The sequence below is a fragment of the Ricinus communis genome, chromosome 5, assembly GCF_019578655.1.
Source record: "Ricinus communis isolate WT05 ecotype wild-type chromosome 5, ASM1957865v1, whole genome shotgun sequence".
NCBI lineage: Eukaryota > Viridiplantae > Streptophyta > Magnoliopsida > Malpighiales > Euphorbiaceae > Ricinus > Ricinus communis.
The window spans coordinates 23,759,167-23,773,337 of record NC_063260.1 but is presented as its reverse complement, the minus strand read 5'-3'; the positions used below and the strand labels follow the sequence as shown (position 1 = coordinate 23,773,337).

General features: G+C 33.2%; 3 protein-coding genes across 3 annotated transcripts; 1 reads left to right on the top strand and 2 right to left on the bottom strand.

Annotated features, from left to right (window-relative positions):
* Positions 1 to 373: 373 nt before the first annotated feature.
* LOC8271777 (COP9 signalosome complex subunit 3) lies at positions 374 to 4,789 on the bottom strand. The gene is made up of 11 exons (XM_002509510.3): positions 4,482 to 4,789; positions 3,990 to 4,105; positions 3,648 to 3,894; positions 2,852 to 2,909; positions 2,674 to 2,763; positions 2,458 to 2,523; positions 1,666 to 1,755; positions 1,386 to 1,544; positions 1,178 to 1,299; positions 773 to 845; positions 374 to 664 (listed from the first exon to the last, which is right to left on the bottom strand). Exons 1-11 carry the CDS (start codon positions 4,673 to 4,675, stop codon positions 596 to 598), a joined length of 1,284 nt encoding a protein of 427 aa, XP_002509556.1. The 5' UTR covers positions 4,676 to 4,789; the 3' UTR covers positions 374 to 595.
* Positions 4,790 to 6,007: 1,218 nt separating this feature from the next.
* LOC8271776 (phosducin-like protein 3) lies at positions 6,008 to 8,091 on the top strand. Its single transcript, XM_002509509.4, has 4 exons — positions 6,008 to 6,399; positions 6,608 to 6,751; positions 6,861 to 7,066; positions 7,763 to 8,091. The coding sequence occupies exons 1-4, from the start codon at positions 6,158 to 6,160 to the stop codon at positions 7,924 to 7,926; spliced, it is 756 nt and encodes a 251-aa protein (XP_002509555.1). The 5' UTR covers positions 6,008 to 6,157; the 3' UTR covers positions 7,927 to 8,091.
* Positions 8,092 to 8,510: 419 nt separating this feature from the next.
* Positions 8,511 to 13,594, bottom strand: LOC8271774 (50S ribosomal protein L13). The gene is made up of 6 exons (XM_002509507.4): positions 13,403 to 13,594; positions 12,002 to 12,090; positions 11,337 to 11,408; positions 10,810 to 10,976; positions 10,346 to 10,457; positions 8,511 to 9,221 (listed from the first exon to the last, which is right to left on the bottom strand). Exons 2-6 carry the CDS (start codon positions 12,035 to 12,037, stop codon positions 9,000 to 9,002), a joined length of 609 nt encoding a protein of 202 aa, XP_002509553.1. The 5' UTR covers positions 12,038 to 12,090; positions 13,403 to 13,594; the 3' UTR covers positions 8,511 to 8,999.
* Between the last annotated feature and the right edge of the window lie 577 nt (positions 13,595 to 14,171).

The following is a 14,171-nucleotide window of genomic DNA, read 5'->3' as shown; positions in this document are numbered from 1 at the left end:
CTTATCTAGTTTGGAATGCTAGAACGAACGACTATTTTATACGCTTCTCTGATGAAAACCCTCATCTCATCCTCGAACGACTAATTTATATGCTTCTCTGATGAGAACCCTCATCTCATCCTCTTGAGAACTAATAATAAGCCTCGTCATATGATACATCATATGCGTTGGGCAACGGATATCATTGCACGTTTTCTTTCAGACAAAAAATTATTAGTCTGTCTATAGCTTCATAGAAGAAAAGTAAAAGAAGCATAAAGTCTACGGCGATCATCAGACAGCTTAAATTAGTTTCTAATGGATTTAAATAGCCTTTTTGTTGTCTTCAGAAAAGCTTTTACTTTTTGCAGCAATGATTCCGAAGCACCTTAACTTCCAGACAATAGAAATACGACTTCAATAATTTCATATGAAAATAGAAAGGATGAATTCACATAAAACATGCTTCAAAGGAGTATCAAATTTTGGACGGTATTTCTGAAAATGTGCTCATTTTCATTGGCGAGACCAAGAAAGGAAAATTTCTTCTCTTTGAACAAGGAGCCGGTAAAAAAAAAATATGAAGAACATATAATCTGCAAATCTCCTGCTTCCCTCATATATTAAATTTCTGAGGAACAGTGTCAAAGTCGTCAAAGTCAAACCTCTGGCGCTCTCTCCCAGCCTGGATGCACAACGTAATTACCATCTGATCAGTGAGTGCTCAAGGTACCAGAACAAATTTGGCCATCGCCTAATACATGGCAAAATGATAAATCAAAGCATCGCTCACCTTTGCTAGGTACAAAGGATCACATGACATAAGTTCATCCATTGCAGTCAACTTCTTCGAGAGGTTCATTATCCTGGAAAAGCAAGGGGACTTACAAACTTATTTATCTAATAATGATTAATCGGAAACTGCTACTGCATTTTTACAAATAGACAGCCAACACATTTCGTTATTAAGAAAATAACAGACTAACTGAGTGCTTCTTGTTGCAAGAATGAAATCCCATTTAAGCCAAGTTTAACATCATCTGGACAGACAATATTTTTTGCTTCAGATAATTTTTAATTGATAATATTCAAATAGTTAAGTACTTCAGGTAATATGTGGTCGATGTTATCCCCAAGAAAATTTTTACTGGAAACTGCAAGTAAACTGAATGTACTTTTACAATTATAACTACTATACCTCTGAATTGAGGAGTCAATATGCTCGATCATCTCACAGGTTTTGTATTGCTCAGGATCCTCTAGGAATCTAACCATACCATCTTTTTGGTTAATTGTTGCATATATTTCACCATCTTGAATCTAAAATTTTACAAGAAAGATGTTAATCATACAGCATATATGACAGTGCAATTTAAAGATCTTTGTCTATAGACATCAGGAACTACCATTTGAAGCACATGCATTTCTGCCTCCTTTGGGCTATTGAGTTGCACTGTGTTGGCTATATCTTGGAGTGAGAGAGTCAAATATGTCTGCGTTAATCTCTGGATATTTCTCTTATACATGGATGATACAACTTGCTTCACCAGTCCAAGATTATTGTCCTGCAAAAGAGTTTAAGAAGCCTCTTTTAAAAGACTGAAGGAACCAAGTGAAAATTTCATGCAACTATCAGACAGATCTCAGATTTACAAAAGTCATTTAAATTTATGATAGATAACTCACACTTTCGAACTTCTCTCTGTTTGTCTGAACATACGTCTCTAGTTCTGCAATTTTTCCAGTGCTATAACTGTTTGCCAATTCAATGTAGGGCTGCTCGAAGGACAAGGTAATGTGTTAAAAGAACAGAACTTAACCAAAGTTCACATGGTCCAAAGAAAATCCAGATGATTGAAATTCTGCATGATAGTCTAACTGAATAGAACTCATAGAAAACAAGAAATAAAATGTTTATCATTCAGAAATTGTGAACATACAGGCCATGGCCTAGTAAGCACAGCTTTAGGGTAACAGAATATTATACATACATCCAACGTTTTATGTCTATGTACACACGCACACAACACAAAATATGTACAAACAAACAGACATGCACATCAAATTTCCAGCAAGTAAATCATAGTGGCCAGCTATAGGAAGCTTGGCAGTGGATCAATAAACATACATGCCGTGCACATCTACCAAGAAGGTAATTTTTCTTTTTTGGAAGTAGAGCATATAAGATTTGAAAAGCTAACCCCAAAACCTGAGAAAAGGATAACCAATTCCCCACAGAAGGATATTTGCTCATGCATATAGCGGATGGTCATCCCATTCCGTAATAAAGAGAACTACTGGTAACACTATCATTTGTAAACTGCCAGAGCCTCAGTTGAGAAATACCATAATAATTATTTAACAGCACTGGCAAGAAGGCCCATTATGAATATTCTCCATCAATTGATCCCAGAAAATTCAAGTATTAATATAACTTGATCGATTAAATTCACCAGATAATGTTTATTTTCTAATTACCTGACAGAAGTTCTTTAGATTTCTCTGAGCTGCTGAAGAAGCATATTTAGGAAGGCTGGTGGAAAACTGCCACCACAAGAATAACCAGTCACATGCTAATTGCCAAGATTAGAAGTTCTTACTTAGACATATATATCCCTGACTAGGTATTACTCACTGGTTTGTGTTCTATATCTATGAATGTCAAGAAGAGCGAGGAAAAAGAGTGATTTCTACCTGTCCCTGGTGAATGAGGGAAGCCAATATGTATTTTTTGTATGCTTCAACAGCTATAGCATTTATGGAAGACATAGGTGCAGTCACAACCTGAAATGAAGAATGTTAACTGAGTCAACCACCATGATGCAGATGGATCACCAAAATCAATTAACTGCAATGCAAATGGTAATCATACATTGTGTAGAAGCTCCAATGCTTTTCGAAAGCGCTTTTGTCCAATGCATACCATCCCTCTGTCATGATATCAACTGTGAGACATGCTTAGAAGTTCCTCATCAAAATAGAAAGATGTTAAGCACTTAAAGCACAAAGAACAAAGTAGCTTTGATTGTCAAGTAACTCGCCATCTTTTTCTTCTATCTTTTCATCATTTATTTATTTATTATCCAAACTCTTTTTTTGTTTTTTAAGATGGACAAAAGTACACCAATAAGCAGAAACCTATATCTATAGGTTGTAGATCAGTTGTGTAATGCTTGAATGATTTATAGTTGAAAACAATAGCAATATTAACATCTAATAGGCGAAGTTGTATTTTCATTTAAAACTCCAAGTTTATTTTTACCACATAATTTAAACTATTTGAAAGCTAAATTTATAATTCTCCTATAGAGTAAGCATAAAAATTATATTGGAAAATTATCATATCCAACATATCAATCATGTTATCAATGGTTAACGGAAGGTAATAAGTTGTTCAGATGCCAATACATTTAGTAAATTGCACAATTCTGAATCATAACTACAGATCCTGTTTAAGCGGAAGGAATGCAAGATATCAAGGATGGAGCATTAAAAAACCATAATACGCTAGCACATGCCATTTATAATGGAAGTGACAAATGCCAAATGAGAAATAAAGCATCAACTGAAACACCAAAAGCTTCCAGATATTAGAGAATATCAGTATAACGAAAGCAAGAAAATTTAGGATGAAAAGAATAAACTGTGAGCAGAGAAAATGAACCCACCCATAATAAGAATAGAGAAACAAGTCCCTTGGCTGATCAACCTCAAAAATATCATCTTCCAGAATGGAAAGACCAGTTTTATAGCACTTGGATAACAGACAAAGTTGAAGAAACTCTGGATGCAAAGTAGTCAAATGGACAGAGGAAGACTGAAGCTTGCGCACAGCTGCTAGCAATGGAGCTACCCCGCGCATAGGTTCTTCAAGCAGCATAACTTGGTCCTTGAACCTCTTACAAACAGATATAACTGCAAAATTCAAAGTAATTAATGAGAATGATAAATATTGCAGAAATCACCGTAAGAGACATAACATACTTAGGCCATCTGAATAAGCAAATTACACTTATCAGGTGCCAAACGAATCTGATCAGCAGCACAAGAAGTTACGAATCTTGCAAGGATTAAGACCAACGTTCTGGCTTGCTCTTTAGAAATTGGACCCGATGTGCATGCTTCTCTGCCACCAGCAATAGACATATGATCACAAGTATATAATATGTATATGAATTAATAGACAATATCACATATAGATAATACTTTTTAATTGATCAGTTCACTCGAATTCAAAAAAAAAAAAAACGCAAAACTGAAGCTAACAATTATTGCCAAATACTATTATTAACCTAGTAATGATCGTGGTGATAAAAACAAGCTACCTCCAAAATTTGAAAAGATAAATCCCAGTTGTTAAAGATGCAACTACAGGCTGAATCAAGTTGAAAACTTTATACAGAAGCAACTAACCCTAACATTTATTTAACCATCCACTATAAGTAATAATTCTCAGTATTTGAAATAAGAATAGAAAAAGAGAGGAAGAAATTAGAATATACAAGAAATAGAGATAACCGAGAGAGTGAACAGAAGGGTCAAGCTGGTCGAGAAAAGGCAATAAACGAGTTGGAGAGTCAGAGTGAAGCGAGTCATCAGCTTGTTTCAAGTAATTGTGAAGCGCAGAGATGTCCGTAGCACTGCTCGACAGCCCTTGGATTTGTGTTACTAACGATTCTATACTACCGCTGTTCATTCTTTTCCTCTATGCTTTTCTATCAATTCAATTCATAAAACACTCGCTCACTTCTCTCAAAGGATTCTGTCTCTTGTGTTTGTTTTTCTGAAGAGATATTTGGGGCATAAATAGGAGTAGGAGTAGCATCAACAAATCCATATTTAGCACCACTATTTGCCATAATTATTATTTTAAACCATCTAATTCTAAATTACACAAATTGATCATGAACTATATTATCTATTTTAAAAAGTATAATTTTTAAATTAATTTTATTTTTAAAATATATAATTTTATATTGCAGAGGTTATATAAGATTGACAACTCGATGTTTAATTTGATCTATAAAATACCTCTTTTGTCTTGTTGATATTGGAATTGAAATTAATATTTTAATATAATAATAGAAAATTTCAACTTCTACTAAAAAAAATTAGAATTAAAATTAAAAAATTTAATATTATATATTTCACAATTTTTCTTTTGGATAGGCCTATTAATGACGAAAAGTTGTAGGTATTATTTCATGTCAATTCATGTCGAATACTCAACTAATGTTAAGAACATTTATATGACAGGAGGTACTACAAAACATGTACAAGCTTTCTATGATAAAATTTAAGAAGGATTTGGTTCATCCATACATACATGTCATGCCCATTATGCTTTTATTATATATAAATTTGATATTATATAGTAATACTATTTCACCAAAGAGTTTCTTTTTAGTTCAACCAAAGAATTTTCTTTTAGTTTAAAACAATCGATATGTATTAATTGTTGAAATTCTTTTGAGAACTTACACTTTAAATTTTAAAGAAAAAGTTCTAAAATATATTTATTCTAATTCAAAAGGAAAAATGCACCAAAATACTAATGTATACCATACAGTTGAATTTACATATAATAATATATAGCTCTTACTAAAACACAAAATATCTATAGATATTATCAGAGATTTCGGACATATCCAGTACAGTTTATTTTTCGCTGGTTAAAACTAAATGAACTGTCTTTTTATCAAATAAAAAAATTATTATTTATTTTTATTTTTATATATTCACTGCAATATTAATTTTTTTATATTTTGTTATTGTGTTAGAATAAATGTAATAGTAGTTGTATTATCTATAAAAAAATGATTTAGTTTAGTTTAATTAATTTTTTATAATTAAATTTATTAAATATTTTTTAATTTAAATAAATTATTAAAAAAATAATTAGTATGAAATGGATGCATCATCTTTTAAAGAAAAAGTAAATGAATGAAAAACAAAATCCTAATTTTTTATGCGTCCGTTCATTTGCTTTCTAAACGAGTTGGTGGGCTGGCCCCAAAGAGCAGCCCTAACATAACATAAAGCCTGGTCAGAAGTAGGACTGCAACGCCCCCAGCTAGGGGGAAAGGAAAAAAGGAAAAAAGTTAAGAAGAGTAACAAGAACGACGGAAAAGAAAGATCCACAGCACGCAGAAGAAAGAAGCAACAAAAAAAAGGAAAAATGGGGGATTATCACTTCATATACAAGGACGTGGAAGGCGCATCAACACAATGGGATGATATACAGAGAAAGCTTGGTAATTTACCTGAAAAGCCTCCTGCCTTTAAGCCACCTCCCTTCACTCCTGCTCCTGATGAAGATTCCATTCCCAAAGATAAATCTTGGATCGATAACAAAACCCAAGAGGACCTCGAAGACCTTGAGGATGATCTTGACGATGACCGGTTCCTCGAAGAATACAGGTCTTTCTTTACCCCTCAATTGAAAAATCTTAAATTCTTTTCATTCTTTTTTTGGGAATCAAGAAAACTGGGGAAAGTAAGGCCAATACCATTTAAATAACGCTATCATATAAATAGTTTAGTTTACTGAAGTGGGTGTTCTGTTTTCGTTATGTTAGTTACTTGGTTGTTTTCATTATGTCCAAATTGAATTATGTTTTATTAATAGGAAGAAGAGGTTGGCTGAGATGAGAGAAGAAGCTAAAATCTTAAAGTTTGGATCAGTGCTTCCAATTTCAGGGTCTGATTTTGTTAGAGAAGTTTCACAAGCTCCATCCGACGTCTGGGTTATTGTTCTTCTCTATAAAGATGGGTATTTTGCCTCTTGACATTATATGCGATTTTAATTGCCTAGTGCTGTAATACAAGTTATACTTGTGCTTGATTTTGCTTTGTATTTTTTTTTTCTTTCCTTTTGATAGATACCAGGAATGTGGAGTATTGCTTCGATGTCTGGAAGAACTGGCAACTAGATATCCTGCTACAAAGTTTGTTAAGATCATATCTACAGATTGTATACCAAACTACCCTGATTATAATCTGCCCACTTTGTTGGTGTACAATAATGGTGCAGTGAAAGCAAATTATGTGGGTCTCCGCAGTTTTGGCCGGAGATGCACCCCTGAAGGTAATTAGCAGATGAGCACTTCTTACAATGTAGTTATTTTAGCTTTTCAATTGCAGCTTTCCCATTTCTTTACCTTTTCCTTAGATTATACTATTGTGCTTTTTCTTTCATATGTTGAAATTTATTATTGGATCTTCTCAAGTCTATATCTCAAGAGTGTTGTCATGCAAGAAATTTTTTAGCAAAACCTTGTATAGTATATAGATTCTAATTCTCCCATGCCTTGTAAATTTTCAGAAGCTGCACTTTGGTTTGTCTGGGATTTTAAAATGCTAAAATTTCATTATGAACTTACAAACCTGAATGAATGACTTGATGTTTTTGCACGGCTAACCATGTGTAAAACGGGATGAAGTTACTTTTCGATTGTGTTAAACAATGCTCTGCTGGAATGTTTCATTTTTGCACAGACCATGGTTTCTGGTGTGATCTGATTTTGACCTATTTATCATGCACTGTGGTTGTCTTATATTTCTCTAGGCATACTTAATACATGTATTCTATACATCAGGAGATTTTTTTGCATAAAAGTTAAAGCCTTACTGATTATTTTTCTGCGAATTTGTTTAGTTTTTCCCTTTTAACCTATTGCCAAAGGAGAAAAATATTATGATAGCGTATCTTGCATTCTTAATTGCCAATGTGTTTTTATGATAGGCACATAATTTTCTTCTTCTTTTTTTCCTTTATCATCAGGTGTTGCATTAGTTCTCTGTCAATCAGATCCTGTACTAAATGATGGTCAGAGTGGAAGTGATCCATCAAGAGAAGCCGTCATGGAAGGAGTTCGGAGGAGGCTCATAGAGAAAGTTGTGAAGGAGCATGAGGATGATGACGACAAGGGATCATCTAGCGATTAGAACTCTTGTAGTCTTTTTCCCTGTGGGTTTCGTGAGAAAGGAAAATAAGTGTATTCTATGCAATCAGAGCAGTCCTTTATTTGGTTTTGGGGATATTATCTTGCTGCTTGTACAAGTATTTGAATTATTTATTGGTGTTTATATGCTTAAGTTTGTCATTCATCATATTATTATTCAATTTTCACCTTTCAGAATTGCTATCTGCTTGGGTATAGATATAGAAAAATTTCTCTCTGCTTGGGTATAGAAAAAGAAAAATTGTGTCCAATTAAGCTCTACACGCATGAAGGTGCTGAGAAATACCTCATCTGAGCTGAGAGCAAAAGCCCTGCCACTGTCCCTGCACCTACCCCTGCTCCTGCTTGTACTCCATTTAGGATGTCATTGAATATTATCTTCCCTAGAAACTGGAGAGCAATGAAATGCAATGAAATTCTTGTTCCCAATGTTATAAGCAAGTAAAGGCACAGTTCACTGTATGCGTGCTGTCCGAAGTCCCATGATATCACGTAACCTTTAAATTACTCTGAACAGATTGAATTTCACTAGCAAACTAATCATCACACCTCCAGAGACAGTCTTGCTGATAAAAACATAAAATCTACCACTTGTTAGTAAATTTTCAGAATAGTTCACATGCATGATACACATGGAGCAATAATCTTATTGTTTTGTACATCTTGGATACCAACAACCATCAGTCTTTGAAATTCAGCATTTAATTCCAGGCAGAAACTTTGCCACAATTTCTTCTTTTTTTTTTTGCCAAAGGCTACTAGATAACTACCGCGCACAAAATCTATTAGGGCCATATTCCCTCCTAGCACACTTTCAGAGCATCCAAGGCACTCACTTCCAGAGTATCCAAAGAATGCACTCACTTTCAGAGCACCTCAAGGAATGCATTTGCAAAATGTTTGAAAACTGAAATTAATTTTTAGCGGGATCCAGGACTATTTTATGGTGGTTACATATAGACAGCAAAAAGAAAGACCATCAAGGGAGACACATGCTATCTCTTTCAATGTTGCATCTAGTCATATCCTCTTTTCCCTGTATCATTATGCCAAATTTCAATGCGTGATTTCTACTTCAACTTCTTTCTTCCTGCCTTTCTGCATTTCATTGGCACCTTGTCGTTGCTGTTCAGCCTTTTTCTGAGCTCGGATCATAGCCCGTCTGGCACGTGGCCGCATTTCTCGTACAGTTCTAGGAGGCATTATATATGATTCAAGGGGCCGATCACCAAATGGATGCTCACTTCCAGCAAAAATCCTCAATTTCCGATCTCTATCCTACAACCATACAAAATCAATATATTATGAGAATCACATTCTGAACATGCTACATACATGAAATCAGTAAAGTATTGTGAATATTAGTTAGCTTCAAACTTGAAAGATTTATATGAGTCAAGAAATGGCAGCACATGTATCTTACAACCAAAGAAGGAAAGGAAAAGGCACATAATTGCACTTGTCTAGAGCATCATTAGACTGGGTCCAGCAGCTCTCAGTTTAGGTCAAAGGAGAAAGATACCCACAGAAATATTGATGGAGGTAACTTTCAAAAATTGAAGTACTAAAATATACTACGAGAACTAATGCTTCATGAGTGGGATTACAAATAGATCAGATTGGGAGCTTTCATGTTTTCTTGCAAGCCTTGAGTTGCATAAAATCATGCCTATCTTCTTTTTCCCTACCTTTTCTGATTCAAAAAACTGAAGAAGTGGCCAAACTGGCATTAGGAATGTAAATGCACAAAAATAGTATATATATATTACAAACTTTTGACTTGATTCAGTACATATTTAGGACATATGAACCCATTAGCATTTTAGATTTTGTATAACATTATTAAAAAAATTCTATTTATGAGGTCAAGTGCACTAGAAGTTTGAGATTTTGACAGGTACTCCGTATCTGTTGTGTAAGTCTTTATTTATCATTCTGCTTTCTTGGACTAGTAGATATAGCCTAATGCCAAACCAGATGAACATTTGCATTCTGTTTATCTTCCTTTTGTCCGTATTCAAACAAGAGTTTGCCTTGACATTTCTATGTGATGCTAGCTACAATAAATAGATATTTGTCAATCTTTTTCTTAATCTTGCATTCTAAGTTGTCTTGAATAGTTCTTCTAAAGTAGGGTAAGCAGTATGTTAAGTATCTCTAACCAAATTAGCTGCATTTTAATATAGCCTATCACACAGGACAATCAAACTACACTAGAGTCAGATGTACTGCAACCTGCAAAAAATAGGCATTAGTATGCCTCAGAACTAGTAGAAAATGAGGTGAGTGAAGACAAAATCAGTAAACAGCAAACAGAAAGGCAAAAGCATTTTGACACAAGAAAGACATGAACAGCACAGGTAGTCTTTCAAGTAAATATAAATGTCTAACGTAGTACTAACATCACGTAATTTGTTTCTAGGAAGCATGCGCAAGACAGCTTTGCGAATAACTTCTGTAGGGTCCTTTGCCAACTGATCCTTTAAGCTCCTTTCCTTGAGATTACCCACATACCTACATGAAACACATAATTTTCAGCACCAAGATAGGACTTCATCTCAAGAAAGTCATATGTTAATGCACCAAGTTTCAATATTTAATGAAGTTATATTGGGCACCTTTCTCAGAGAACAGAATGGGAAAAAACAACAATCTATTCAGTGAGATAAAATTTTTGCATGGAAACCTTCACCCTTCTGTTACTTTATCAAGGTTTACATCCTTTGGATACCATGAACGTTGTTTGGCAATGAAAAGCTTGAAACACCAAAAGAGTGTAACAAAGTTCATGTTTTCCTATCCTTACAATATAGTATTTGCAAAATGACTATGGTTATTAGGAAGTTATGAGTGGAAAATGCGATACCCTGTATGCCAACGATAAAACTTATCAGTCATCTTTCTTCCCGTAACAGATACATCCTTTGCATTAATCACAATGCACATATCTCCATCTTCACGATATGGAGCATAAGTAGGTTTATCCTTGCCTTGAATTACTGTTGAAATTTGAGATGCTAATCTTCCAAGGACCTAAAAGAAGTGAATCACTGTTATATTTTCAAACTTAGTGAGCTAAAGATAATAAGTTTGACATTGACGTTTTGATTAAAGCATTTCAAAAAAACTTAATCAACAATGTAGGCACTTCAGAAAAGTGCCCATACTCTCAAAAATAAATTCACTTAATCAATTTAGTTTTTCATTTGTCCATATCTGAGCATTATATTCACTTAATCAATAGATTCACTTACTTACCTTTAAATTAGAGATCGTAAGTTCATTATATTATTTTTCTCAATAAAACTAGTTAGTATATAGGTAACATTTTCTAGCTTACTAGTTTATCAAATTGCACAACAGCAAATAGAATAGAGTAAAGGCAATTCCCACCTGGCCTTTGGCATCAAATACTCTCCATCTCAAACCTTCAAGATTGATTCTTCTGAGGCCGGCCAATGCTTTCTGCAAGCATACAAGAAGGTATTTTCTGATTTTGATTGGAGTCCATGTTAATCTCAAGCATCAATCATCAATATATCCTTTCTATGGGTGTAATTTTAAATTCGCATACAATAGACCCAGGAGTAATCACAGTTGTCCAACAAGTATCCCATAGAGTTATTCATGAAATCTGAAATGAAATCTTGGGCACTAAAAACCAAGAAATTAATTCTAGCAAACTATGTTGCATACATTAAATTTAACTGACACGGGGTATATTAGTTAAATAGCTCAATGCCTTAACGTAGACAAAAAAATCAGAAAATACAATAAGAAATGATACACGATTCCATTGACAGACAAATCCTACTTATACAGCTCTTTTTTACATATTCCAAAACTTCTGAGCCATGAACCTGTAGAAAGCATCTCCGCCTGTCACTAAATGAATGTAGAGGTCATTCAGTCAATTTCACAAACATTTAGAGTGCTTCAATCTAATTTTACATAGAAGTTAGTGTGGACGAATTTGTGTGGCAAATGATAAACAGGGCTATGGGTTATTACAAGTCAATGTTCTTTTTTCTTATTTCCAATATATAAATATATCTCACCTTCATGTTGCCATTAAAAGTTGCTTGACTTGCCATGTCTCTGCTATATAATCTGTTGTAATTCGTTTTGCACTCACAAAATCATTCACCTGTGTACACACCAAATCCACTTTCCCGATTTAGAAAATTATCTAAAAATCTAATTACATTTGAAAACAAAAGTTGGAGCGTGTTTAACATCGAGACCTTGAAAGAGTAGGGTTTGTTTGAAGAGTAGAGCGGAAAATAATTTTTTTAAAAGAAACAGTAGACATTTGGAGTTGAGGTGTTTAGCTGTAATTAGGGGTATAAACGAGCTGAGCTTTTCAATGTTTAGGCTTGGCTCATGAAAAAATGACTGAGCTCGAGCTCGGCTCGTTGTAATTTTGCAATGTTCGAGCTCGATTCAAGCTTGACTCATAATTAACTTAGACACTATCTATAAACGAGTTGAAGTCGAGCTCGACTGATTATTAGCTCAATATTTTATATAATGATCAGGCTCGGCTCATATACAAGCTCGAATTCAAACTCGAATTCCAGCTCATTATCAATATGTAGTTGTAAATCTTATAATTATAAATAAATTATACAGAAAACCAAAATATATATGTAAATTCCAAAACCTAAAATAGTTAAGAATTCAACAAACTCCATAGGAGCAAATTAGAAAACAACATTAACAGTAGAAAATTAAAATACAAATAAGAAAATCCCAACAACATATCGCAGAACAAGTGATATAAGGCAGCCTATAAAGATCTGAATACTACAAAAGCAATGAACAATTTAATACATCTCTGATATTAGAATCACTTATTGAATCTTTAACCTGGAGAAAGGAATACAAAATCACTTGTCTTAATTAAATTTGCAATGTGTAAAAACATAAACTTTGGCCTGAAACAATGACAAAAAGAATAAGAGAGATAAACAAGAAAAGAACGACATAAACACCAGTAGAAATTAGAATTCATTTGCGGGTGGAAAATTGTCAAACCAAATGTCTCTTAGATGATAACATCGGTCAACTTGAATTATTTCTTTGCGAGATTTTTCTAGCTAATGAAATCATAGTGCTTGAAACCCAAAAAGTTCTTTGAGTAAATTGCTCAATCTTTAACATAGAAATTCACTTCTTGTCTTCCTTTATATTTTTTTTTAATACGCGGCAGGTAGATTTACAACTTGAAGGCCATTAAACTAAGAAGAGATCAGTTCATAAAAATAAAATAAAAAGCTATAAAAGCAATAACAATCTCAATCTGTCAAGAAAGAAAACTTCATTATGAAGCTCACGATGGTCGCATTTTTCCAACTTATTTAATTGCTCATCCCAATCTTATTTCGTTTTCAATTTATTTTTCATAGTTATCAATCTTCAAGCTTTTTCTTAAAAAAATGCAGAGAAAGAGCTGCTACCTGGGTCGTGACAGAAAAAAAATGGAGGAGGAGGAGGCGGAGTCGTGAAGGAGGAGGAGGACGGCTGGAAACTTGACAGAATTCGATGGAAGAGGAGGCCGGCTGAGTGTTGACAATGGAGGAGGTGGACGGCGGCTTAATAAATGGAGCAAGAAATATAGGTTCTGTAATTTAGAATGTATGTTAGTTTTTTTCTTTATTTTAAACTGTGTAGTTTTAATTTTAGATAAAATTACGTAGTTTTAAATAAAATTAATATATAATATTATATATTAATTAGTCTTTTAGTTTAATAATAAAAATAAAATTAATTGGTTAGAATTAAGAAAAGAGTGGATTAAACTGCTGTATAATGTAAAAAGTTTCTTAAATTATCTTATCTAATATTAATTAATTAAAAATATATATCATATTATCAAAAATTTAATAAATATAATTAATACTAACACACTACATTACTATACAATTATACCGTTTGAAATCCGAACTCACACTCGAATTAGTTTCTAGAAAAAATAATAATTTTTTTTTATATTTTTAGTCTTTTATTAAAAATACAGTGTATATTTTTTGATTTTACTGTATAAAAATATTAAAAAATGTAATTTTTAAAATTCTTTAGGATTTTGATTTTTTTAATTTTTATGATTTTTAAAAAATATTAAAAAACTAAAAATCAGAAAACAAGTACATCACATTTTTAGAAAATACTAAAAACAAAATATTTTTTTAAAAAGATTTATATAGTTAAAATGACATCTTTTGTTAA

Coding starts and splice junctions, on each gene's coding strand:
- LOC8271777 (XM_002509510.3), bottom strand. CDS start 4,675: ATGAACAGCGGTAGTATAGAATCGTTAGTAACACAAATCCAAGGGCTG. Junction 2,910..3,647: donor TTTCTCTATTCTTATTATGG/GTGGGTTCATTT, acceptor ATATCATGACAG/AGGGATGGTATGCATTGGAC. Junction 665..772: donor ATCCTTTGTACCTAGCAAAG/GTGAGCGATGCT, acceptor TTGTGCATCCAG/GCTGGGAGAGAGCGCCAGAG.
- LOC8271774 (XM_002509507.4), bottom strand. CDS start 12,037: ATGGCAAGTCAAGCAACTTTTAATGGCAACATGAAG. Junction 10,977..11,336: donor TATTTGATGCCAAAGGCCAG/GTGGGAATTGCC, acceptor CACTTCTTTTAG/GTCCTTGGAAGATTAGCATC. Junction 9,222..10,345: donor CTAGAAACAAATTACGTGAT/GTTAGTACTACG, acceptor GTATGGTTGTAG/GATAGAGATCGGAAATTGAG.
- LOC8271776 (XM_002509509.4), top strand. CDS start 6,158: ATGGGGGATTATCACTTCATATACAAGGACGTGGAAGGCGCATCAACA. Junction 6,752..6,860: donor GTTCTTCTCTATAAAGATGG/GTATTTTGCCTC, acceptor TCCTTTTGATAG/ATACCAGGAATGTGGAGTAT. Junction 7,067..7,762: donor CCGGAGATGCACCCCTGAAG/GTAATTAGCAGA, acceptor CTTTATCATCAG/GTGTTGCATTAGTTCTCTGT.